Source organism: Larus michahellis, chromosome 8, assembly GCF_964199755.1.
Source record: "Larus michahellis chromosome 8, bLarMic1.1, whole genome shotgun sequence".
In the NCBI taxonomy this organism is placed as follows: Eukaryota; Metazoa; Chordata; class Aves; order Charadriiformes; family Laridae; genus Larus; species Larus michahellis.
The window spans coordinates 1,943,735-1,970,953 of record NC_133903.1 but is presented as its reverse complement, the minus strand read 5'-3'; the positions used below and the strand labels follow the sequence as shown (position 1 = coordinate 1,970,953).

Below are 27,219 nucleotides of genomic sequence, written 5' to 3'. Positions count from 1 at the left end.
CTAGGTCCTTTCTTGTTATTTTCCTGTCCTGGCAAGCTTTCATAGTATCTCCCGGTCTGCGAATATCGTTACTGTCTGATTTGTTGCTGCTTCTAGAAGATCCATGAAAATATTGCGTAAGACCAGACTTGGCATGTGTCGCAGGGAGCACATTGCTTGTCACTCCTGCAGAAACCCCTGGAAAGGTAGAAGAGGTTATGGAGTTGTTCATATCCATGGCCTCAACAATTTGTATAAAGCGACTAGACCAAGCAAAAGAAGTATAAAAAGGACATCAGGAGTCAGAGGTGACATTATGTGTATGGGAGGGGTTGAGAGGGGAATATAAAGGAAGGTTGGAAGTAGGCATGTTCGCCCCCTGTTTCATGGGGAGGAAAGATGGTTAATACCAATGGAAATAAGGACATACTTTGGTTGGTTGTAAAATTTCTAGTGCTGGGTTGGTTTCAGCTTATATTCGAGCAGTGTTCTCTCAAAATCCCTTCCCCTCACTCTGGTTGTGAAAGCCTGTGCAGGGAAGCACACTCAAGTGAAGACAACGTGCCTGAAGGTGAGCCAGGCTTCTCCTTTCTGGAAGAGAAATTGGGATCCCGTTGTGCCAATTGGGATCCAGCATTGTGTGCTCTGGAAACGCAGAGGCAGCTTCTGCACCTGCCTGGGCACCCTTAGGTGAAGCTCTGCTCTTGGGTGGCTCCTGCCACCCTGGGGGCAGTTGTTTGTGTCCCCCAGGAGAGATGGAAGGTTGGATGGAGCCATCCTGCAGGTTGAGTTGAGAACCATCAGCTGGTTCACCACGGGTTTCAGTGCGTGTGCTGGGAAACAGGGCTCCTAAACCTCAACCATTACATCTTCTGTAGGCTCTGGTTCCCCCTGACCTTTGTGGTACCATTCTGAGAGGTGGGATAGTCAAGGCACTGAAGCTGTGCATTAAGTGCAGTCCCACTGAGGTTCTAGGTACTACCACAATGCAAAAAATGATAATAGCACATGTAATTAATTCTTTCCACCTTGATTTTGCTTTTGCACTTGTCTTGACAGTGAATCTGTACCACTGCCCTGGCTTAGTTTAGCCAAGAACCAAGACATTTGCCTGTGGGAAGTGGTGGGCTCTTGCTCTCCGGGCCCGGCGGGATGCCTCAATTCTTACCTTCCCAGGTCTTGTCTGCCTCTCTAAATACTCGAAGCTGTGGTCAGGCGGCACTTATGGCTGCTGATTACTGCTTCTTAAAATTCATCTGTGTCCGCAAGTCATTTAAAAAGCATTTTCCACATCTGTCCCTGGGTGCCCCAGCCCATCAAACTAAACCACCAATCTGGTTTTCCACAGCTGTCAATTTTGCTGCTCTTGTTTCCACTCGATTGCAGGGAGGAAGGCGACAACTGCACAGTGTCCAGTGTTCCGTCCTTTGTCTCGCAGCGAGCTGTCAGGGTCTGGCCTGGTTTGCGGAGCCTCCTCCGTTTGAAGTGACTTATTTTTTTTTCTTTCTGGCACTTCAAATGCTCTCGGGGGCCCCCGAGGTTGAGCACCAGGTTTGTCAGACAGAGGGGTCAGACAAGGGTTAGCGATGCTATCGCTGAGAGGAGAACTGTCATCACCGGACTCGGAAATTATGACGGGGGCGCGGAGGGGGAGCCCTCGGGACCTGATGCTGATCCCTCAGTACCCGGGAAGAGCGGCAGCTCCCGACGGTCCTGCAGCCGGTCTGGAGTGGGGTGGTCCCGGAGAGGGGTGCAGATGGCAGCTTCTGCCGATGCCAAAGTGTTGTTGGTGGTGGTGGTGGTGCTGCTGGTGTTGGTGGAAGGATTCCCGTTGCTTTGGTGGCCGTTGGATCCATCCCCACCTGCCCCGTGCGTGTAGAAGAGGGACGGTGTTCAATTCTTCATTGCCATTGCACTTGAATACACCAGCCTTGCCCATTTCCAGACTCAAAGCACTTCTGAATGCTTTCACTGCGGAGCGTAAAAAGTTTCTTCTCCCCTTCCTTTGTCTATTCCCACTTTCTGCCTCTGCTTCCAGCGCTTAACCAGTGCCCACTTGGAATAGGAGGAATAAATGGCTCTTTCCACGGCAGACATGACATCTGCTTCTGTCTTTTCTGCCCAGCCTATAAGCAAGTGCCATCTTTATTCCCCCGTTCTCCCGAAGATGAGTGTATCATCTTTATGCCCTACTCCTGCCTTGTAGATTTGACGAGCAGGAGTCAGGCAGCCTCCGCCGTCCACCGGGAACGTGCCCTGGCAGAAACGCTGCGGGCTGCCATAGGGCAGTGCGGAATCGACCCACAGCACCGAGGGAGACCCTGGGGTTCCCCTTTGGCCCCTGGCAAGGTTTTCTTCTCAAGTCGTTTGTGTCACTGCAAGAGTTAAGGATGAATTAATTGTTCTTGTATAGCTAAAATTGCACCATATTTTTTTTTTTTTGTACCTGAATCTCCTTCAGAAGTGCCTGCTGGAATGGCTACTCGCGGTTTCTGTCTGTGGTGATCAAACGCTGTGCAAGCAGAAGTTCTCTCAGTAATTTATCACACAATAAAATCTCACTAGAGTGGGAGTGACTGTGCTGGTGGCTGCACACGCACTGACGGGCTGTCTGCTCCAAAACACTTCAATCTTGTTAAAATAATAATGGGAATAGGTTGCTCAGCAGTAACAGTACACCCAACGCTATACAGAACGTAAACCAGGCTTACAGATAAACGCTCTCGATTGGAGAGGTCTTAACCTAAAAGGATGGGACCCGTGAGGGGGACATTTTAAGTTTTATCCTACTCTGTAATTGTAAATTCCCTTCTAGCAGGGCCTCATTGGTAACAAGATATATATTGAATTAGCTAAACAGTTAATTGATGAAGTTCTGGCTTTAAAATGAGCGCCTGTAAATAATGGGTACAATTCATCTGCGGTGTCCAGTAACACCAGTGAAGTCAGTGAAATTACACCAGGATTGAATTTGATTCCTTCTGTCTTTGCTTATCAGGAGTACAACTTGCCCAGACATTTTATGGGGAAACATTTGCCTTAGGCTGTTTATGCTGGCTGCGCTTGAGATTTGGAAGGGGAGGGAAAGCAAAGAGCAGCTGTAGGAAGAAATCACAAAAATACTTTGTGTAACGTTCTACCTCCTTTTCCTCTCTCTCCTCTACTAACAGGGCAGCACGCTGAGGAAGCGGAAGATGTATGAAGAATTCCTGAGCAAGGTCTCCATTTTGGGTCAGTTGCCCTTTGGACTCGCGTGTTCATCCCTCGGTTCTGCATGTTGGCGGGATGAATTTTGGTCTTTGACGGCACGATGAAAGCGATGGCGGGCAAACAGGAGGTCTCATGGCTGCATCATTTCCAAAGGAGTGAAAGTGTAAAGGGCCCTTTTTAGGACTTGTTTTTCTCATTCTTTTAAATGCAGTGAACATTTTTTTGAAGGGCAAATCTTCCCTTAAATATAGGAGCAGGCAAGCACTGCCAGCCTTTTGGTAGCCACCCTTGCAGTAGAGATCACATGGATAGAGGAGAAAGCTGTGCAGAGAGGTGAACTTGTCATAAAGTCTAGTTACATCCTTCCAGGTGACGGGTGAGAAGCTTTCTCCTGTGAGGATACTGTATTTATGTGCACTAAACAAACTAACCTCACAAATGAAAACGGACTCTTTTTTTTTTTTTTTCCCTTCTGTGTATTTTACAGCCCCCGTCTCACATTCTTAAAACATCTGTTTAGCTTCTTGTCCTTGGATTTTGTTTCCCTTTGATTAATGTGATAGCCACGAAATTTGGACATGTTCTTGATGGCCTTCAGTAGGAAGAACAACAAACCCGTAGTGCCTGACCAATCAATCACCGTTAGGAGAACAAAAGCTTCTAATAAGGAGGACAGTGTTAGACAGTACAATGAAATGTCGATGCTGTAGGAGAAACATCGTGTTTCTGCTGGGGCTATTTTTGAAAAAAAAACCCCACAAAACACAGTACAGGATCAATTTGCTGTATAAATACTTATATCTCTATTTAAACAATTTTCTTTTGTTGTTTGTGGTATTCCTCTACCATTTGAGCTTATTTACTTGAAATATGAGAGCCTTAGTGAAAATGTACTTGAACTTCGGAGAGGTGCTGTGCATGAAATTTTCAGTTACATTTGTATGCTTAAAGTAAGGCCAAGTATGTTGCTCATTTATTAATGAAGTTTTCATCATTTAAATGCCTTGTTTTATGCTTAATTTAAATCTTCCTAAATTAAAAGCACAAATTATACCAAATTACAAAGAGTATTTAAAGAAAAAAGGATCTCTGCACCTGCACTAATGAGGAGCAATTACAACAATGAGACATCTCAAAACAATTTGAGAGTGGAAAGGTTAGTCAAAGATGCGCTTCCTTAAACATGCGGTTTGCAATATAATTATATCCTAGCTTGTAGTACGGCTTTTCAATCTCAGTAAAAAAGGAGGTAGGACTTCAAGATTTGAGCCTTTTTTTAAGTATGGAGAAGCACCAGACAAAATAACGCATCATTTCAGGAGCATCGAGAATTTAGGTGAGGTGTGTAAGGACCTATTTCACATGGCTAAAAAGTAGATGACGGCTGGGAAAGAGAAAGGTAGTTTAGAAATCTCAACACGGCACTGAGAAGTCACCTTCACTTTGTGCCTTTCTGTGCTCAGAACTTGGTGATTTTGTGGTGGAAAAGCCTCTGCCGCCTTCTTACATATATTTTGTCAAGGGTTGGGTAGTGCCTGTAGCTAGCCATATAACTGTAAGAGCAATGACTTTTTTTTTTTAAATCTAAGGATTTTTTAAATTATCAGTAACTGCTTAGAGTGTATTGAACGAAATATGAGAAAACTAATTGTTTAAAATCGTTTTTCTGTAGTTTAACTAAATGTAAAGCCATGAATTGATACGTACAATTTAGAAATTGCAAAAAATTGCATAAAGTCTGGTTTATTCGATGCTTGACTTTACCTCTGCAACTAAAACTTTAGGAGTTCTATCATATACAATCTTCTGTATCTTGCAAGAACCATTAACCATTGTATTTGTAGTGTCCCTTAGACAAAAGAGAGACACTTCGTGACTACAGCTAGAATTAGCTTTGAATTTTTCATAAAGCCAACTGAGGAAGAAGTTTCAAGAGACTCTTTCTTTTCATTGTTAATTACTGAGTTCTCTTTTCTTAAAAAAAAATGAAAAAGCCTACTCTAGTCTGTATGAAAGAGTTTTATGCTTATTTTTAGTCAAACAGAGCACTTTTTGAATGTTGCATTGACAGTATGGGCTTGGTCTTTGATATTAATGCTTCTGCGGCAAAAGCCCCGAATACGCCGGGAAAGTGCATTAGTGATTATAGGTGGGGAAAATAATAGAAATAATCCTTTCCCAAACAGCAACAGAAAGTGGCATAAAACCACAAAGACGTACGTGTGTCAGGCGACTCAGAACTTACCTTCGGTGCCTTGAGCACGTCCATCTGGTTTTGTTACCAGACGCAGTGTGTGCTTCTGAGCTCAGCCAAAGGCTTTTTAAGTTTTAAAGACCAACTCTTTCACCCTCACACAGCACTTCTAAGCAATATTTTGGACACAATGGGAAAACTAGAGTCTGAGAGAACGGCCCAGATCTAATCCTGATGTCGGGAGCCGTGTCTTGACTTACCGTAGTTCAATAATTCATAATAAGTAAGAACCAGCAGAGCTCTAGAACATGAGCCCAGAGAAGCTGTGGCTGCCCCATCCCTGGAGGGGTTCAAGGCCAGGTTGGACGGGGCTTGGAGCAACCTGGGCTGGTAGGAGGTGTCCCTGCCCAGGGCAGGGGGTGGCACTGGGTGGGCTTTAAGGTCCCTTCCCACCCAAACCATTCTGGGATTCCTTGATTCTGTGATGCTTCAGCATTTCTTATCCAGCAGCCCATGGGTAAGCGGCTGAGAGCAGCTCTGATGGAGACAGCAGGACTTGCTCTGACACCTGGTGTGGGACGTGGTAGGAGAGGACCTGGGCGCTCCCGTGGCGCTGGTGTCCCCACACAGCTCCGAGGCTGCTCCTGTCCCAGTGCCAGGGAGTGCAGATCCGATCGCAGGCGGGAAGAACCTGAGCCAACTTTTCTTGTCCAACTTCTAAGATGACTATCTGGGTGATCACTAAAGCCTAAGACACAATGAATAAATACATTCGTGTTTCCCAACTGGAGTTTGTGCAAAGTGCCTGCATGAAAGAAATGTTTCTTTTGCAACAGAACCAGGCATAGCAGAGCTGTCACTTTAGATCCGAATCTTCAGGCGAAGTTAGAGTCTTTTTATAATAAAGCTTTATGATCTTCAATATTTCAGAGTCCCTGGACAAATGGGAGCGGCTGACAGTGGCTGACGCGCTGGAACCTGTCCAGTTTGAAGATGGAGAAAAAATTGTTGTGCAGGGAGAGCCCGGTGATGACTTCTTCATTATTACTGAGGTGAGATTGGCATCCTGATGCGCTCGGTCATTTCCTGGTAAAGATCAAGATTTTGTATTAAAAGGCACTTGAGTGCAGTTTAATCTCTTTAGCATAAACTCCACTCAAACCACACGAATTACTCAAAATTCAAATGAATTCAGACATCAGTTCCATGGAAATGTCTTAAGTGGGACGATCCCTGATTTCCAGTAAATTGAAGACGCAGTGGAATTTTGAGGTGTGTCTGGTGTCTTGACTGTTTGAAGGTTTGTTTTCTACATGAGATTTTTTCTTGTTCCAAACTGCCGATACCTCACCCAGGCTGGCCAACTGCACGCCGCATTGATCACTGTTGCCACAGGGACTTACAGGGAAAATCACAAACAAACATCTGTAAACTGGAGCGGGAGACCTGATCTGAAAACGGATAATTTGTTCTTTGTTTTGCCTTAAACTCAGCCCAAATGGCTGAGGCGTTTTCTTGTTTTCTCTCAGGCAGGCAGACAGAGCTGTCAGGCAGCTGAAAAGCTGACATCTTTTTGGGACACTCCACTTCCACCAGCTCACTTCTGCAAACAGATGCTGGCAGGGTTTTTTCTGCCTTTCTGACATAAATATTTGGATCCTCGGTATCTCTTACAAATACCTAGGCGCTGTGATACAGCAAGTTATAGAAGGGTATTAGAGAGACTCAGACTAGAGTAACAAGCCGGCATTAGGACGTAATTGTGTACGTATTGAAGCAGGAGCTTTTCAGTACCAGCTGTGAGTGTCTGTACACAAATCCATAGACCGGGAATGACAACATCTGGCTGGTTGGTGGCAGTTCCAGCGCAAATCCCAAGCCAGACGTTCCATGACCAGCAACAGGGCAGCGGTGGCCCAGCAGCCAGGAGGGGATCCGGGTCCCTCACAGGGGGAGAAGGTGGGTCAGATGGGTGTGAGGAAGGTGGTGTTGCCCTGGGATCTGGCTGTGTGTACCCAGGGTACATCACTGGCTCCGTCAGGCTGCTGGGACATGGTGGGATTTAGGAGGAGAGAGACCCTGCCCCACTCAGGTGATGGGGGGGTCGTGCAGCCCCACGGCAAATGGCCTAGGGGCCAACAGCTTTTCCTTTGCTTGCTCCTTACCTGGGATGATATGCTTAGGTGCCTCTGTCCAAGGCAGACAGAATTTGGTTCATAATCAATATCTGATGCTTAAAATGTCATTCTTTCTTTCCTCTTGAGTGTTGGATGCTGGTGCTGAAATCCACGCTTGATTTACAAACATGGTTTCTCTTCTGATGCTCACAAAATTGTCGGCGCAAGTAACAGCACCTGTATGTCACACGGCTGGACACTTAAGGAACCTTAAATATGTGAGGAGCAGTGCCCCTTCCAAACAAGAGTGTCAGAATAAAAGAGACTAACACTAGGTAGGGATTTTTTTTTCATTAACAAGATACTTAGGATATAAGAAAAAAATTTATTTCTAGTAGTGCTACAAAGTGTCCTGTTGTTCCTTGCAGCAGCAGGAGACAAGGAAAACCTCATTTTCTTAGCCATCGAATCCCATGTGGAAAATTGGCAGCTTGCTTAAGAATTACCAAGGGCCTTATATCCTCCACCCTCTTGGTGGAACAGCTGTTAAGACTTGAACGGGTAGAAAAGCATTAACACTGCACACTGCGTAATCATAAAGTATCTGCTCGCCTCACCCTTCCACTATAAATCTTACATCGTTTCGCACTTTGGAAATTACCTACAATTTTCTGCATTAAAGAGTGAACGTCCAGGATCAACTATTCCTTGTGCTGCAGTAGTATTTGTGCCCGCTCACACATACTTTAAGCTTAGTATTTTAAACCTGATTTCACAAGAGTTTACATTTTTGATGTTAAACTTTTCTGCAGGAGAGCTGATGCGAGCCGCCAGGAACACGGTACTCTACAAACTGGTTGAAAGTAGTTTTGTCTGTTTTGTTGTCAAATATGTTGAAAAGTCATTAGCTTCTTTCATATGGTTTTTGATGTGTGTGGCTTTATAATCCAAAACATCCAAAATGCAGCCAATTTGCTGGACTGCTATACATGCAGAAAGCACTTCATGTATCACCAGAAGGCAACCTCCTTTGGAGTGCTCTGTGTCCGGCACTACAAAGCTAAGCTCTGCCATGCAATTCTGGGGCAAGGTGCTCATTTATTATAAACCATGGTCACTCATGGCACGCCTTAGACAAAGCAGTTACCGATTTACAAAGCTTTGGTGCACCAGCATCGCAAATGCTGGTTCCAGGTGGGATCTTGTGACTCCTATCGTAACAGCTTCTCTAAGACACCCAGGACTCACGCATGGATTTTAAATTGTTAGCACAGTTTTGTATGACCTTCATAAATCAGTCGCTCATTTCTGATGAGCCTGCATTGCTGCCTTCCTCTGCGACATCCCTTTGGGCTGCCGTCTCTTAAGGATCTTGGTCCTGCAGAAAGACCCAGCCTACGAGTGAATTGGCACCTTCAGGATCTGCAGGCTGACGTGCCACCATGAAACCCTTTGAAAGGGAGAGTTCCAGCTTCGGTGATGATCAGAACGGCAATTCCTGCTTTAAACCAGGAATATCATCCTGGTTAGTATGGACAAGAATACGTAGTCTCCCCCTTTTGTCAAGCAAGCACATTCTCCTCTTCTCCTTTTTACTTAGTATAACCTTTTTTTTTGTGGCTTTCTGTCCACCTTCTGGTCTCCAGTGTTGCACAGGTGGTGGAACCATAGAATCATGGACTTGCCTAGGTTGGAAGGGACACTTCAGCTCGTCTACTCCGACCGCGGCAGCAGGGTGCAGGTTATTTGGGGTGCGGGCTGTACGCGTGGAAATGCTGCAGTGCCCCGTGGAGAGCAAGGCTCAGCAGGAGCTCAGCCAAATTATTAGAATGACAGAAAATGTGGACAGGGAAGAGACACAGCAAACCAGGGCTTTTTAAGTTCACTGCTCACAAAGCTGTTTATGGTTCATTTTTTGTTAAAAAGTGTAATAAGAAAGTACTACCCTGAGATTCCAGGGCAGCTACGGTTTTTCTGCCATCCTCAGCCTTCACAGGCACCAGTAAGAAGTTCGCTCGCACAGTAGGCTTCACAGTAGGGTGGGTGCTTTTCCATTGAAATCTCAAGCAGCCTTCAACAAGATTTAGTTTTAATATCTGAGGGCTGTGATTTTTTTCCAGAGATAGAATTATTTTAATGTTTATACCATATTCCTTAATTTGAAGATAGGATCAGAAGCGAATGTCGGCTTACAAAAGCAAAGTAACCGCTTCTGTGAGACTGATTTACTGCGCTTGAAAGTGGTAATTAAAAAAAAAAAAAGGAAAAAAGAGGCAGCCCTGCAGTTTCTGTATTTTCAGATATTTCCAGGTCTTACTTTCCCACTCTGGTTTTCACACAACAAACTCGGGCTTTCCCAGACCAGACAGATGTGGAATGTATCTGCTGGATTCCAAGGTCACGGAATTATCCCATATGAGATTCCTGGCACGGAGGTGAAAAACTTTAAGCACCATGAAACAATTGTTGCCATAAAGAATTATATTTTGGCAAGCGTAAATCATAACAGATGTACAGTTTCTAACAAATAAATTTGCAGTTGTATTGTGCACTGCCACACTGTGTGCCCAGCAGTGGGGAGGATTTATTCCTCCGACTTCAGATAACGCAAATATTTTTAGCTAGCGTTTTAAAGTGGTAGCTTGCACAGGCGTGTCAGCTTTGCAGAGTTAAATATCCCAGCAAATGTGAAGTCCCTTTAAATGAAATGCCAGTTGAACGGGGGTGATTTTATTCCCGACTCGTGCTTTGCCACTGACTTCAGTTTGAACAGTAGTTCAAACTGGTGTAGTAGTGCTCTGGAACTGGAAAGAAATGAGGTTTTTGCTGTTGTCTAGGTTACTGAGGAAGGTAGTGACTATAGGATTAAAAATAGCGGTTATGATCGTGTACCGCTCTCCCAAGTTCAGCTGCGAAGTTGGCTGGTGGCACAGCACCTTGAAGAAAGTCCGTAAGGCAGCTGCGGGACCCGGGTCCGTGAAGTGCCCTGCTGGGTTCCCCATCCCCTGTCCCCGCCGTGTCACAGCATTTGGATCTGCTTGTCACGACCGAGCACCGCAGACGGCACATGGACATTGTCACGGGACTCCGCCGACGCTGCTCGGGGAGTCTTTTCATCTCAGCTGCAGACCGGGACCTTGCTGGACTGCTGCCGTGTGGCCCTAATGCTCCGTAAAGTTTGACATAGCGCAAGAAAAATGCCTGCCCGGGCACAAACGTGCGCAGGTGTAGGAGGTATTATAAACCCCGAAAGGTTTATAACAGTGCCACACTGCGCCCCGAGAGCACAGCTTGTCACTGTCCTTTCAGCGTGCTCTCCCTAGCCTGTCATCTCCTCGCAGGACAGCTTGGGTTAAGTGGTGCAGAAAGGCAAAGGAATAAAACTGCGTGAGAAGCAAAACATTTCCAATTAATAGTTGGTCGAGTTGCCCGGCAATAGCATGCAGCAGCCTAAAAATAAAAGACCTAAAAATAGAAGATAATTCACAGGAGAAAATTCAAGGAGAAATGGACCCATTGTATCAAGTAGTTTCGCATTAGATTTTTGTTTTTGACTTTAAAAACTAGTATATTTAATTGTAGATCAGTGCTAGGTTACAGGGGGTTGTTGCACCCTCCTCTGCAACTCCTTTGTGAAAAGCACTTCAAAAAAGCTGGGGATTTTTCTTTGTTATTATCCTGCTGGTTGGAGAGGAGGCAGAGTCGGGGGCTCTGATTTTCCATCTCACCTGTGTTATCCATCCAGTCTGCGGGCAGAACGTTACCCTCCCTGTTTCCCCATCGGTGGGAATAATCCTAATGACACTTCATAAAGGTGAGCAAAAGCTTAATGGGACAAGGCAGAAAGTATCCGTCAGTGCTGAAACCAGGCAGGGGGAATAGCAAAACTGGCAAGTAAGAGAAACATTTTCATCGACAGTGCAGAAATCCTTCCAGAATTAGTGCACGGAGCTGCCTCATTGACAGAAATGAACCAAATTAATTGGTAATGGTTATTTGTCCAGCTCTATTCTTGGCTGATCACATTGAAAACAGCCTTGTAATCCTCGGGGGGCCGCTGGCTTTCATGCCGCTGTTGACATTTCCAGTCAGGGCCACAAACTGGTTCCAGTCTGGGCAGGATCTGCTGCGAGTTCTTGCTGAGAGTCTACTTGAGATACTGTCCTGTAGGTGAAATCAGTGTTTCCAGCCCTGCTGCCACTCTTGGTGTGCTGTGGAGCCTCTCTCGTTAGGTGGAAGAGTGTTTGTAAACTCTCCTGCCATGGTAACGGGCACCAGCGGAGGAAGGTCCTCGGCCTGGCTCGGAAGGACGCGCCGCTCTTCACGGAATTGGGCCTGCTCGTAGGAAAAGTCGACTTGGGTCTTAAATTACACAACAAGCATCTGAAGATTTATGATTTAAAAGCTCCTTAAGAAGGAAAAGAAAAGAAGAAAAATAATAGCCCGATTGTTTCCTGCTCTAAATTGTTGCTCTTTGACTTTCTAACCCAAGAGAGACCCCTTTGGCACCTACCCCTGCGACAGGCAGGAGAACTACAAAGTAAACTTCTTCCGTATGGTTAATGAAGTCACTGCCTTAGGCACACTCTGCTATCACACCTGATAATCTCTTTAAAAACACAGTGTGATTAATTATTAATTAGGAAGATGAATGTTGTCTAGAAAAGGAGTTTCAAAGGCTGCAATCTGAACTGCTTAATGTTACCGGGATTTTGTTGATACCAAAAATGTTTGTCAAAGGCAGTCTACAGCGACTCCTAATATACCTAATAAACAAAATATACTGAATAAACAGAGCCAGCAGTCACCGAGGGCCCTGTCCTTTTCTTATTTTTAACTGCAGAGGGATTGTTTCCCATAGAGCTGTTACAGGAGAGGGGCATTCAGTTTTCTCGATATCACCTAGTCGTAGTGGAGCGGTAGCGTTTCCATTGGCCCTGCTTCGGAGTGCCTCTGCGCTCAGGATGGTGTTTGTAATGGCCAGCTGAGGTCAAAGATTGGGATTTCGGTGTGTGATTGGGTCCCATCCCGACGAGGAATGGGGGTGAAGTGTTTTGCTGAGTCAAAGGGGCTAAAACATCAGCTCTTGTTAAGCTCAGTTCGACTTTGACTTCCGTGGACAGTGGATGAGGCTGCGCATATACACGATGTCCCTACACAGGCAATCGTATCCTTGAGCGTATCCTGATCCCTCCTCTGTCGGAAAGGGACAGTGTTCCATAGGAAGCAACTGGCTGCTCCTCTTCTTCTTCCCACCAGCCATGGAGGACCTGTCAGTGACTGCAGCTTTTGGCTCTTCCTTCCCACTCTTTCTTTGGCCCCGCTAATAACCACCGCAGTGCAGTCACCTGCGGTAAATTCTGCAAAATCTGAACCCTCCGAAGTGATGTACGATGGAGCATTTTCTTAACAATTTTGTGAAACTTCAGATTAGCCAATATTTCTAGTCTATTTTAGAACTTTGCAGATTTTGTTCCTCGTTTGTGGCAGAAACCAGGACAACTGTATGTAAATTCGGTGAGTTGCTATGAACCCAGAGACTGGAGAATAATGTATAATAGTTTAAAAATGTACGGTTAAAAAAATACTGTCAAACCCAGTCATGACTCAATCTTGCGTCCACAATCAGAATTAAGTCCTGTTGCCTCATCCTTCTCCAACACCATGAAGATCATCTAGCTTTTATACTATGAAAATGAAGCTTTCTTTAAAAGAAGTCTTTACCAATATAAAAGCAATGTACGTAGCCAATATTTTGTTATGGAAAAAAATTCTCACCTGGATTGGCACATCCATGTAGTATGACCAAATAATCTTGAGAGTCGTAATGACTGCGGTATGTAGCACAGGTAACCAACCGCCTTTTACCCAGCTCATTTTATCTTAGCTACATATCTGTCTTACATGAACATCTCATGAACTTCACGGGGTTTCTCCTCACTACACCTGTGTGATGAGGTGTGTGAAGCCACCTCCGCGTTGCGTGTTGTGCTCTGAAGCCCAGGCACGAGAATTAAGATAGTTCTTTATTCCTGCTGAAGACTTTCAAGAGGAATTAGGCACCTTGAAGGTCTGGACCTTCGTGATTTGGCTCACAGAATGTCTGAGGCAGAGAAGCAGCGCTAGCCCTATGGCCGGAATCCCAGGCTAATGCATCAACAGACCATACTTTGCCTTTATGTTAAATTTTACCACCCAAAAATGATGGGTGTTATTTTCTAACTGCAGGTTATGTGAAGTCACTCACACTTTGTATTGCTGATTGATATGTGTTTATTCCCTTGTTTTTCTATAAAAGTCTTTCATAAATCGAAGGTTGGCAAAGAATAAAGATCCAAGATAATTTACTGGCTAAAGGAATATTTGCAGTGTCTTTGGCTACATAGTTCAAAGGATTTGTCTTCTCTTGGAACGCAGCCCTAGAGCTGCTGATCCTTAGCTGTAACATAAAAGCCGTCCCAGGAATGATGCAGTTGGAGTCCCAAAGGGCTAACATGGCAGCTGAGCGGTGATATGCTCGTGGTCTTCCAGGACGTTGCGATGAAAACATTGCTTGTGCCAGCATCAGGAGGTACATGCAGGACTTATTGCTGTGTTACCCTGTGTCACTGGGACATTGGTGACCCTAGGTCTTGAAGCAAATCCACCCGGAGGATGCAGCATACCCGTGCTATTCTCAAAGGCTTAAAAGCAGTTTTCATAACCTCTCTTCTGCACGTGCTATACCCAGCGCAAAGAAAAGCGTATGAATGTCTCCCCGGTTCGCTTCTGACATGACAACTTGTGTAGGAGTCTTCAGTCTCATTCAGCTGTAATTTAAAACATCTGATTTGTAAACCCATAAAATTGAAGTTTATGCTGGAAATACAGACACACCCTGGTCTCTTACCACTATAGGATACGTGGAAAACTTGGAGATCGTTTGGTGTGCAGAGAAGTAAAACCCAAAGTTAGTAATTGGCAGTTTCGTTCTTAATATATATACATGCTCCCTTTGAATTTTCATAAAAATCAGAACACTGTGTTTTCTCTGTATTCAAAACAGCCTGTGACTTTTTATTTAGCTAATACTTGCTTTAAGGAGTGGTTGATGCTTTGACTCTTCTCTCTTTAGTCCTGTCCAGTGGTGTCCTCCTGCCGTGGAAGGCTGCAAAAGCAGCAGAGGTTCCCAGGTAGCAACATACCTCTCCGTGTGAGTACGGAGAGCAGCGCAGGCTGTTTACCCCTCCAGGTTTTCAGGAGCTTCTCGGGATCCTTATGAGCTCTTTTGGCATTGAAGACCGAGCTCACAAGCCCTGATTCAGAGCACTTAGTCAACGTGACCAAGAAGTTTATGGCCCGAGGCACGTTAAATCTAAACTGCAATTAAAGGCATCTGCTGTCTCAGGAGCTAGGAGCTCCGTCCTGCGGAGCGCTTCTCTGTCTTTAAGCAATAATACTGCAATGTAAACAAGACTGAAATACAGTGGTGTCCAACCTGGTGGAAGAGGAATAGAGAATTTCCTCATCCCTGCTGGAGTTCATCCCTTCCTCTGCATCACGTAAAGCTGTCCCTTACTGGGATGGCTTTTGTCCCTCCTCTGCAAAGGTAGCGTCGAGGTGACTGCAGATTTGCTGGAAGAACGTACCCCTTAGGGCTCATTCATTAGCTGTGTAGCGTGGAGCTTGCGGAGCATGCGAAGCTCTCTGCAGCGTGCTTCAGGGAGAGGAAACTTTGAGCACATGAGTTTTTTTCTTCTGAATTTCAGAGTTTGGTCCTTTGAATACACAAGATCCGCCAACTGAAAGGGTTTAAAGAGAGCTTTCCAGGGAGGGATTTTCCTGATCTCCGTGATAAACTCCCTTCTCTCCTTCCCCCAGTTTGCTCCAAGTCTGATTTCTTGCTCGGAAGCGGCTGCCCGGGCTGGCCCCAGCTGCTCGCCCAGCCCCGGTCACTGCATTCGCGGGCGGTGACGACGTCTCTCTCGGCTTTTTGCTTGGTCTGGTTACTTCAACATCTACAGAATGTTTTCACAAAGAAGCAGATGGTGGTAGGAGTAATTGGGCCGTAAAACAACATTAATGGCTCGAACCGATTTTCACCGGGAAGGGTTTTGTGGGCAGGGTGAGGGAGGTGCAGCGCTGTTCCCTTGTTTTCTGTCCCGTCGGGCCCTGCCCTGCTGTAGGTGGGAGCCCTCCCCGTCTCTGCTTCCAGGAGATGAGCCCTGGCAGGTCAGGCACAAATATCAACAGTTGATGAATAACCCATTATAGAGTCACTTTTATGTTGACTCAGTGGACGTTTCCTGGCTTCAGAGAGAGTCAAGATAATGGCTAGCTTTGTAGAAAGAAAGAATCTCTAAAATGCAACATTTTTTTTCCTTTGTGACTTTTATTGCTTTGTACGCTGACATGTCTGAGGGAGGAAAACAGTGCCTTGTTGCCAATAATCCGCAGCGCTTGGCACAGGCGGTCTTTAAAATCTGGCACCGGGATGAATATTAATTCAGTTGTTTTCCCACAGAAGCTACTGATTAGTCGAGGCCAAGTATCACTGCGATGATTCATTAAAGCCCGCCATGGGAGCCCACCTTCACTGAGGGCATCTGCTTTTCCTCACCCCTGCCACAGGTGTGATAAAAGGGGCAACTAAAATCCTAGGACGGAGTAAAGATGAAAATGCAGAGGGACCCCAAAGGCCGGGCCGTGGCGCAACCGCTTCCCAGCTCTCTGGGCATGGAGCCAGGACAACTGGCCAAGGAGGATCCCACCCCGGGCTGGGGCTCCTCCCGAGGCTCGGAGCTGGGATCCTTATCCCTCCGTCATTGGCTCCCAGGCTTCCCAGCCCCGCTTGGCAGCCGGTGGCATGGAAGAGAAGCACGGGACCACTGTGGCAGCGAGGCTGGGGAGCACGGAGGCCACCGTGGTGTTCCCCCACCTGATGGTGGGGGATGCTGGTGGCTGTCGTGAAGGCTCGAGTCCCCCAACACATGGATGCGCCTCTGTGGGACACCTGCGTGGTCTGGCCTGATGTTAGCTCTGCCGCTGCGCCTCAAGGGCAACATTTTGAAGTCAAAAGACTGTAAAACTTCTTCTTATGATTCTGAAAAGCCTTGCAACTGAAAAGGCTTCATGAAAAAAATCCCTTTTTTTTTTCTTTGAGTAAACCCCAGGGTTTTTTTTGCATAGGCATTGCAGCGCTCTCCGTGCATGAAACAAATTGCAGCTGGTGTAGTGTTTTCTGCTTCTTTTGGCTTTTCACTATGTTTACTGGTCTCTCTCCACCTGAATCTTGTCTTGTTCCATCTAATACAAACATTTCTTTTACTTCGAGGGGAATACATGAGGTACAGCACAGGTTTAATGCAGACTGTGTCAAAGAAACACTGAAGGGGAAGATTGTCTGAGATACTGCAACGGGAGGATGAATAAATGATTGAAAAGGTCTTCCCATGTCAAACATCTACGATCTTAAATACTAAACGATCAAGGCAAAGGCGTTTCCTGGTGATTAATGACGGGCTGGGTGTAGTCATGTCTGGGCCGTAACCCTGGCCTCTCGTGTGTCCCTAGGAAATGCCCTCTGGCTCAGTTGTTTCTGCTGCTTTAAGCTACACTGGGTTTATGATTGATTGTCATTTTTTTAAAGTACCTTTGTGTTTGTGGCTATTTCGGTGACTGCTCCAGACAGCTTTGTTCCTCTCTCTCGGGTCTGGATGCTATTTCTCAACTAATACAAATGTGCCTAGGTAGAAGTGGGGAGGTTCAGCCGTCGACAGCGTAGTCCCGTGCAGGTGGGATGTAGCTGGTCCGTGCCGCAGGTTGTTGGATATCCAGCCCGGCTGTAGAGCCAACATGTCGGATCCGTGCCAGCTGGGTACGGACGTGCTTCCCGGCTTCACTGGACTGCTGGGTGTGTTAGTGCTGTTGAGAACTGTGGCCTATAAGAATGCGATGCACCCAGGTTTTAATGTTACGATGGCGACGTAATGATAATCATAGACATTGTCCCGCGGTTGCTGGAGTCTAAAGGCACTTTCTGCAGCGCTGCTCTCTCAAGGAGGTTGTGTGGGTACCACGCTGCACCCGTTATCGCTCAAATGCTGCCTTTTGAGCTCATTTGACATTGCACTATTAGTCCTAAAGATACTCCCAAGGTGCTGGCTTTCTGAAAATCACCTGAAATCAGTGGCACTCAGGATTTCCAGTATCACAGGCAAATTTAAAAAGCCGAATGCGTGAAAAGTTGTATATTTGTTTACAAATTTGTTTTTACAGTGGGACTCAATTATCTTAAAGGTCTTTTCCAACCTAAATGATTCTATGATTCAAAAGCTGTTGTTAGCGTGGGCATTGTCTCACACTGTGATCTGCAGGGAACCCTAACGGATGCAGAAAAGAACTTGCTAGAGAGAAGCAAAGCCACCGGCCACCACTTGCCCAGGCACTGCAGACCTGGGTCTGTCCTTGTGGCCCGTACCCCCTCGACACTCATTAGAGCAGCCGCATCGTAAATGAGAGTCACGAAAGGAAAGTTTGCCAAACTGGACCAAAGTTGCTTGAGGTTTCACGTCAGACAACCGAACTGATCAAAACGATCATTTTTTAAAGCAGGAGACGAAACATTAGCTGACAGATCTCAGCAGGTCTCACCAGGCGATTGCTGTTCCCAGGAGTTTCATGGCATCAGGAGCTATAGATTCTGACTCTCCTTAATGGAAGGCAATGATTTGGAGATGCTCTGTGGATGATTTGGAGAGCTCTGTGGATGATTTGGAGAGCTCTGTGGATGATTTAATCGCATGCATGAACCAGTAAGCCATCAGATATGATCACATAAGGTGTAACTTACTACGGTGGTAGCTGTGATGGTGTAAGAACGTTGTTCAAACAGTGTTTGTGGGTAGGTAAATGGTGTGTTTTATTAGATATATCTGGAGAAACGACAACTTGGAGAAAGGTATGTGTGCCCCAAAGCTCTTCCACCTTTTCTAGCTATGCTAGCTGCTCTAATAAAAGATATTACTTCCACAAACCTTGTCTTGCCTGCAATTAAACACCATACTCCCAGAATTGTACTGGGTGAAAGATCTTTTAATTCCTTTCAGATGTGCTGTAGCTTCCATTAGAACCGATAGGATTCCTTATGCCCAGTCCCGTCGGCTTCCCCGTGTGAGCGGCAGCGTTTGATACCGCCTCACGGCCTCTTCCATCCTCCTTTGTAGTAACTTAGCGAAGATTTAGTAGCGACGCCTAATGAGGGTTTGTGTGACTGTGGAGTGAGGGGGAACTCGCCTCTTGAACGTGTGAATTCTGGAGTGTGCGGATTCCCAAAGTGAGAGGGAGCAAAGGTGTGTTCGTAACGGCGGCTGATGGAGCTGATGGATAGCAGCCGCGCGTGGGGCTGCCTGGCCTTTCCGTCCCATGCCGTAGGCGGCACTGCTCTTTTCTAGTGGACGGTGAAGGGGAAAACAAAACAGGCTAGAAAAGCGCTCCAAACTAGGATAAAAATGTAACATTTTGAGGGCATGGGGGAAAAACTGTCTTCTGTGCTTTTCTTTGAAAAAGCAGTAAGTAAAAAAGCATGACAAAAATGGAAATAGGGACTTCTTGCTGGTGAAAATTAAAATCCTTTTCTTTAAAAAGTAGAAATTTATTTTGTATTGGTAGTGTATAAAAAGGACATAGACGTTGACTTTGCATACACTGATGGCAGAACAAATATTCTTCAATTTTAACAACGATACATACGTCCTTTATTATAGAGGGTGCCTCACTATATTTTTTACCGATTGCTATATCTTTAAAACGGGAGGTTAGACCAGCAAAGCCAAAACAGCAACAAGATCGGCTTCGAAACCAAAAACTTTTTAAAACAGCACTTCTGTTTTAGAATTCTGTTCTGGATTTCCCTTCCCGCCCCCTGCCCCCGGTGAAGGACTGGGCTGCCCAGTCTGTCCCACCCGCGGGTCGCACGGGCACGTCACTGCCCGCCGCAGCGCCCAGCGCTGTTCCGCTGAGCTGGGGCAGAGGGAAAAAATCCAGGATTTCAGCTTTTAGCATCGCGAACACTTGCCTTTTGTAGCCAGGCTACTCAGGCCGACTGCTGGCTGTAGGATTCATGCTTAAATATAAAAATAGGGCTCCTGAAGCCATTGCTGCTTACAAGTAGAGGCGGGATGGGGCTGGGAATCCCAGCGCTCGTGCAGAGGGGCCACTGTAGGATGGCTCACTCATCCCTATGGTTTAAAAGTGGCACATCTGTCAAAATCTCATTACTCTGGAGAGGATGGGAGCTCATGGATTATAAACTTAATTTATTTTTAATATCTTAAATTACGGTGCTGTATCTAAGCCATAAATTCTTACAAAACAAACTGCCGGTGCATTCCAGAGAGGCGAATAAATGCTGGCAGCGCGGTGACGAGCGGTGGCAGAGGGAGAGAGCGTGGGGCGAGCGCGGCAGAGGCGGTGGTGGCACGGTGCTTTTGGAACCGCTTCCCTTGTTGTTTTTGCAATGAGACGCCCGTGTTTCCTCGGGGGAGAGGAGAGAAGGTTAATGATGTCGGTTCCTGGGAACACAGGCACTCCCCAGTGACTGAAAGGGAATATTCCTGGATCCACCGAAGATCGTCATTTCACTCCCCGGGGTCTGCTGGCAGCAGGACATGCCTGTCTGCTTCCAGGTCAGGATCATCCCAAGGGGCTGATTTATTAAATGGCGTCAAACTTCTTCAAAGTCGTTGAGCCCGTGTCTGTAGGTTTTGCTCGGTGGTGCAGGAGGCCGGAATGGCTATCCGTGTACAAGGCAGTATTTTAAATTGAGCAGCACTAAATAGCCTGATCCTGCGAATCTAGGATCGTGCAGTTGGTCTCAGAGAGACCGATCTCGCCAAGCCTTGTGTGCCACTTACGGGGAAATCTTTCCCACCAAGACCAAGTGCTTTGGGGACTGAGAGTGATAAGCCCCTTCAATCCTTGCTGGATACTGCCCGTACCTCCTGGGACAGGGCTCGGGAGGTTTATTCAGTTGTAGCGTTTGTGAGAGGTGGGGTTTGCTAAAGGACAAGAAGGACAGAAAGCTCAAAAACGGCGCCAGAAAGATTTGACAAGAAAAGTGAAATGAAACACAGCCACGAATCCCGTGATGGGAGCAAGGATAGGGGTCAGCACCAGATTCATTTGGTATGACAACTTCATTAAGTATGTGGGTAATAAAGGATTGTTTCTGTTTTGTTTTATTTTATTCTGTATTATTTAATTTCTGTATTATTTTTGCCCTGGTTACACCGATTGTGTACAATTGGACTCTTCCTCTACTGTAGTTAGAATAGCATTGTTTCCAGAGATAAGATACGTAAAGTGAAGATAGACAGATAATTATAAATACGTCTTCTTTGTTTTGTGGTGTGGACAGTCTTCCCGTGAAGGTCACCGGGACAATGCTCCAGGATGTACTTGTGGAGCTGGTGAATTGTGCAACGAGAGGCCAAGCGGCATAATCAGACCTGACATCTGGGTACTCGCTGTCACGGGCTCAGGAAACCTCTTTTGCTCCGTGATAGACCTGTTCTCACTGGGCAACGGGAAAAGCCGATGTGACTGTTAAAACAAGAGTGGAAAAATATGTATCTGGAATATGCATTGCTTTATCCTGCCAAGCCAAGTGTTTATTGTGGAGGCCAGACACATCTGTCCTCCTCCAACAGATATCATGGTGTTTCTTGGATGAAAAAGGCCGACTGTAGTGGAACAGTGGAAGAAATTGCTTCAGAAGACTGACTTGTTGGAGTCCTATATCATATGGACCCTGTCAAAAAAATATTAGCCACAATAAAAGCTGACGCTTGGGGAGATGAAAGCAATACCCCTTGATATTGTGATTACCTTCATGGCAACGTGCTCAAGGTGGGCAGTGGGGAATCGAGACTGTCCTGCCTTTGACCTGGGCGGTCAATAGGGTCACTTGGGGGAATTTTTTTTGTTTTATGTAATAAAACATCTGTAATAAAAGTTTTGGGAAAGAGGCTGGAGCCATGGATTGCAGACAGCTATTTGGGTCAAGGGGTTAGGTTTTTGCCAGGCTCCAGATGGCGACGGAGAGGAGGACAGGGGCTGGAAGCCGTTCTGAAGCTGATCCCGTCTCGGCTGCAGTGAGAACAGCATCGGCTCAGTGAGCTGCACCCGGCCTGAAGCTCGGCAGCAGAGAGGCCGACACACGCGTTATCCCCTGTATGGGGCTTCCGAGAATGCCGCTTATGAACGTGTGTCTGCGCTGAGAACTGGCCGTAAGTGCGAATGACAAAACTCATTACAGTATCTTTGCGTTTTCATGCCCTTGCAGATTTACTGGAAGATCTTGGAAAACAGCAGCTTTGGCGGAACAATTTAGTTATATCAAGGATAAGGAATTTTTGCTGGAAACTTGACAGGCACCAAATCACTTTCTTATATCCCGTTCTTCCAGTTACTTCTGTGGATAGCCTTGCACTTGCTGGGGCCAGTTTTATGTGCGTGGCGAGTTTCAGTGGTAGATAAAACCCCCCCAAAACCCCCCAAAAGACCAAACCCAACCTTCTCCTGTACGTTTGGCGTATTTTCGAACACCCTCGCCCAGGTGCCTTTGCTCATACACGTTGTGCCAAGCACGTGGTTCTGTATCTTCTGCCGTCAGCTGCGGGCACATCGGGAGTGAAGGAACTGAAGCCGAGAAGAGTTTTGTGGTTGTTTTCAAATGGACCTGGATTCACAGCCCGGCTGTTTCTTCGCTATCTGTGCCGTACCGACACGGCAGGGAGCTGATGGGGTGCAACGGTAGATTGTTGTGACCAATGTGACGTGTTGACAGTCTGATATCCGGGGATTTATACCACGCACATGTTACTGCTAATGGGCAAAATGAGAAATGATAACTTTTAATGTGCCAGAGGAATTTGAGATACACCCTAGTCCGTATAGAACCCATCAGCGGCTTAACATGTATCAAACGATACTTGCACATTATTTGATTTTTGTTCCTGGTTCCCGGCATCAGCAGAAATAAGATTTACGTCTTCATTTGTATAGCACAGGAGTTAACCTAGAGAGTGGCCCAGCAATTTGTAAAGTGTATGGGCTTAAAAATAACCCTGTTATGAAATGGGCCGTGATGCAATACAGCGGTATTACAGCAGCGTAGTTGTGCTTGTTCAGAAGAAAGCAAATTATGGCCATGTGAGACTTGGGCGTTCAACTGCAGGGTGAGGGCTGTGATGTCTTCCAATAGCCGGCATCAATCTTCCGAGAATAATCCACATTGCCGTGTCTCCTCCCCTTCCCTGGCCTAGCTGGGGCAGGATCGGCCCTCACTTACTACTTTCCAAGCGGAAAATCGTAACATCAAAACACCAATGCAACTACACTGTCAAAAAACGGCTCCCCAGTCTATTTAAAAATCTTGCTTTTAAAAATCATTTTAATTTCAGTTAAAATCGAAGTATGTTAACATTTTGCCTTTCCCTGTGCTTTTGGTTTGGATTCAGAAGATAATTTTGTGTTACTGTTATTTTTTTTCCCAGAAAAGCAGATACCTTCTCTATTCCTCTACAAAAGCTTTACGCCACAATAATTTAAGATTTCCTCCAGGTTAGAATATTTCTGCATGTAAAACCTCTTTGAAGGTTTAAGAGACTGTAGCTGAGTTTTGACATGTATTAGCACGTGTCAAGCACAGCAGTTTTTACGGGCGGTGGAGACAAGACACATTCCATCTCCCCAGCGGCTGACTCGCAGGTGTCCGCATCACTACAGGCCACAGGCGGGCAAAGCCACCCCCAAAAAATCACCCTTTGTTGCAACAAGCGTTAAAAACTGCCTTTACCAGCCATTTCAGTGATAGATGCAGGGAGTGACCAGGTGAGGGTGAAACTCTGGTTGCGGTCTTACAAACTCACGTCCCAGGATTGCGACTGGCAAAGTCGCCTTTTCACTCCTTCTGATGTAAAGCTTTGCTGCGTCTCTTGTGAGGTTCTGCGTCCCCCCAGAACATATTTTTGCATTATATTAAAGCACACACTATGTGTGTGAGTTAAATAGGAGTTACTGAGTTCTGTCCTGTCGCTCTTCTCTTCCGTGTGAGCCGAGTCTGTCTGCATCCAGACAATTCCTAAGAGAGAAATGGTGTGCCATACTGATAGATCTTTTTTCATCCTTTAATTCCTCTCATTCGTGTATCAGGAATTGACTGAAATCGTCGTCTCTCCCATAGCAGAACTAAAGGAGTGTGACACGCGAAAGGCAATACTCAGGGCTCGATGCTTTTTAAAGCATAAGAGGTTTAAGCGAAGGCAACTGACTTTCCGCCCTCCTCTTCGCAGGGCACAGCGTCGGTTCTGCAGCGCAGGTCGGACAACGAGGAGTACGTCGAGGTTGGAAGACTTGGTCCATCAGATTATTTTGGTAAGAAAATTCAACTTACGTATGGCTCGGAAAGACGGGCACATGGAGTCGTATCAAGTAATTATTGTCTTAATTAGGGTTCTGCTCTTTGACAAGCGAGGGGTTGCGTGTAGGTCAGCCGCGGCTTTCAGCGACGCGGAGGGGTGGGAGCGGAGCTGAAGCCGTTCCTTGGTTTCCACCGGCGTAGCTGACAGGAGACAGATCCAGAACCAGCAAAACCGTCTGAAAGCGTTTGTTTTCAAAGGCGTTTTACAGGCATGCATTATGCATGTGCAGTGCATCTGCGCTGTCAGCGCACTTGTGTAAAGTGTCTGTCGAGAGGTACGTGAGGGGAGATGTTCCACAACCGCGGCGGCGCCTGGCGGGTGATGCGTGCCCGCTGAGGGGGCGCAGGGTGTGTGAGAGCCTGTTTGTCCCCGTTTCCAGGTGAGATAGCCTTACTGCTCAACCGGCCCCGCGCCGCCACCGTGGTGGCACGCGGACCCCTGAAGTGCGTGAAGCTGGATCGGCCCCGCTTCGAACGCGTGCTGGGCCCCTGTTCCGAAATCCTCAAGAGAAACATCCAGAGATACAACAGCTTCATTTCGCTCACCGTCTAAACGATTCCTCCTGGAAAGCTGCCTTTGTGTGACCTTGTGCACTTAAATTTGCTCTGTGCAGCTCCATAGCTTTATGAAGAAGAAAAAAGATGTGCATTTTATCTGTATTTTTTCTGTTTATGTCACGTACGGGATGTCAGTTCAAATCTCATGTATCGTGTAAGTAGGAAGACAACTGTTCGGATCAGACTAGCTTTGGGGAAGGTTAGGCTCTTGGCTGGCAGGCAAGATTTTTACCTGTTGTTGGATCATATAGCTTAAAACTGTGTTTTTAAACTATTTAAAATTCATATGAATTTCTATTTCCCTTATTATCTTTGAAGTTGGTCTTAGTCACCTTCGGTCAAGCTTCTCTGGTCAAGCGATGTCCCTCTGCCCGGCGCTTTTAGAAGACTTTTCCCTGGTTGTGGACTGGGGGTTTCTGAGGCCCCACGGTGCAGTCGCACAGTTCAAGAGGGGAGGTTGGAGGAAGGTTTTGATCATTCCAGCGAGCCAGGGGAAAGTAGAGCTTTTGGGTCATTTTGTTTGTGGCTTAGGTAGAGGGGCCATGCTCCTCCTTTCAGGTCTGCTGTGCAGCGTCTGCTGAGGCAAAGAGCCCGCTCCGCTCTTCTGGGGGAAGGGACGATGTCTTGTGAGAGTTCCGATGGAGCCTGGAGGACCTCAGTTATTTGTCCTCAGCTCTTTTTTTAGATGAGGGTTTGCATTAGGTCCCTTAAAGTCCATCGGGGACTTCTCTGCTGAGTTAAGTGGGCTTCGAAACGTATTTATCTGCAGCAGAGTGTCCTCAGCCACTTCTGAACATTGTATGAAACGCTGAAGAGACGGTGCCAGGTGCACACGGGGGGCAACAGCAGCAGTTTGTTTTTAGTAAGGTCCACTTAATTAAATTCAAATGCCTTTCTTTTAGTATAAGACTAAACGTTAGGCTTTTGTAGGATTTTCTGAAAGCCAATCCATGCTTCAGACTGCCGCCTCTCCTCCAGCAGACGTGTACTGTGTCACAAAAAGCACCGGGATCTTGCACGAAGCTCCCGGAGCCCCGGTCCCTCGGGGACGAGCCCCCTCGCGCAGGTGGGACTTTCCTGTCGGCCCCCGCCACCAGGGCCCGACGCTCCGGGAGCTGGTTTTTGCGGAGGCGGCTGCTGCTCCTCCAGGCGTCTCCCGTCACCTCAAGGCGCTTCATTTATTCCGGCCCATTTTCAGTGGTCCTGTCAGCATCCATCCGTTGCTACTATTTATTATGATTATGTTAACGCTTCTTGCACGTGTTATTAAATATGACCATTCACGTTTTTCAACCTTGCATTTTTTATCATGTACATTTATATAGGCAGACCCCCGTTATATATATATGGATAAATGTATACGCGTTTGCAAAACTTCTGATTCGCTTCACAGGGTTTGTATTCTCTTGTGCAATCTTTTTAAAAAAATAATTTTTAAAGGTTACCGGTCACTCATGTATGTTCTTTTACCTGTTGTATTTCTGTTGTATTGGTAAAAAATTGTGAGCGTTTCACATAATGTGCGAGATATACATTTCTTGTTAAACACCAAGTAGGAGCCACACTGTTTAGAAGTTCCTCGAGCACACACACAACAGAGATTCTTTGCTTTAAACCTTTGCAGCTCATGGAAAATGCGTTTGAATTATGGTTCTGTTATAAGCAATCTCAAGAGAAGTGTAACCATTTAACACCAGGATTCCTATGCTTTAAGTGGAACAAAATGATATTCAATGACATTTTAAAGATAATTGTAATATTTGCAGTGGAGGATGGGACGGGATTTCCGTATGAATAAAATTCTTCTACATTATGTGTGGCCGTTGTGGGTTTATTAATAATGGAAGTCTGTATGAATAGAAGTCGTTCTAGTTAAAATCTGCATATCATAAAAAGTTTGAACTCTACTGAAAGTAATCAGATGCGAAGGGACAAAAAATAGACCCAGAATCCCAGTGCTATATATAGTAATGGAAACCAAACTGGTTTTCTGCAGGATTAGCACGAGGGAAAAAATGTCTTCTGTTTAAGTGGAACCCCGTGTGCCTACAGAAGGAAGCAGGGGTTCAAGGTGTCTCTCGGACCTTCGTGTTGTGTGGGTGCCAGTTGAGCCGGGGCTTAAGCCCACGTGGAACATGGGGCACGCGAGCTGCCTCGCTGGCCGCAGGGACCCTGCGCGGCGCCTGGAAAACCGCGGGACTCTGCCGAGTCCCGTGCCGCCGGCGGCAGCACCTGGGCAACAACAGGCGCTCTCGGCAATCCCGGTGCTGCCCCTTTTTGCCCCAGTGCCGTAGACAAAGCCCACGGCCCCGACCACGTGGGCATCTGTCCCAGTCCTTCCTCTCAACTTCTGGCCGTGCCTGGACTTCTAGAAGTGCAGCTGCCCTGGGGCCGAAGCCATTTTTGGCACCGGAGACGCGCTGTGCTGCTGCCGTGGCTCGTGTTCACGCGATGCGCTGGCCAAGAGCTACATTGAGGACAAACTTCTCGGAGAAGGCCGAGCCTCCAGAGGAGCCGCCTGTACCTCACGCATGAGGGTGAACGCGTGGGTCGAAGGACTGGAGAGGATGGCTTCTGGGCGAGGAAGAGGAGTTGAGCGTGTTGTTAGTGCCACATTACCTGCCAGACCCAGCTGGGCTCCGGGTGGCCACACAAGGAGGCGTGTTGTGGTCCAAGCCTGGCTGCGGCGGTGGAGCCGT

At 46.6% G+C, this 27,219-nt stretch overlaps 1 protein-coding gene across 6 annotated transcripts in view; it reads left to right on the top strand.

The window, feature by feature from the left end:
• Nucleotides 1-26,333, top strand: part of PRKAR1B (protein kinase cAMP-dependent type I regulatory subunit beta) — a 101,900-nt gene extending 75,567 nt beyond the window's left edge. For 3 of the 6 annotated variants that reach the window (XR_012588671.1, XR_012588670.1, XR_012588669.1), the window contains exons 8-12: nucleotides 3,150-3,210; nucleotides 6,314-6,435; nucleotides 23,835-23,916; nucleotides 24,343-24,650; nucleotides 25,636-26,333. Coding sequence is in view for 3 of the 6 variants with exons in the window: in XM_074597419.1 (XP_074453520.1) it covers nucleotides 3,150-3,210; nucleotides 6,314-6,435; nucleotides 23,835-23,916; nucleotides 24,343-24,515 (438 nt within the window). In the remaining 3 variants the exon portion in view is untranslated. Of the gene's footprint in view, nucleotides 1-3,149; nucleotides 3,211-6,313; nucleotides 6,436-23,834; nucleotides 23,917-24,342 lie in introns of all 6 variants that reach the window. The other 3 variants (XM_074597419.1, XM_074597418.1, XM_074597417.1) reach the window with 1 other exon arrangement.
• Nucleotides 26,334-27,219: the final 886 nt, after the last annotated feature.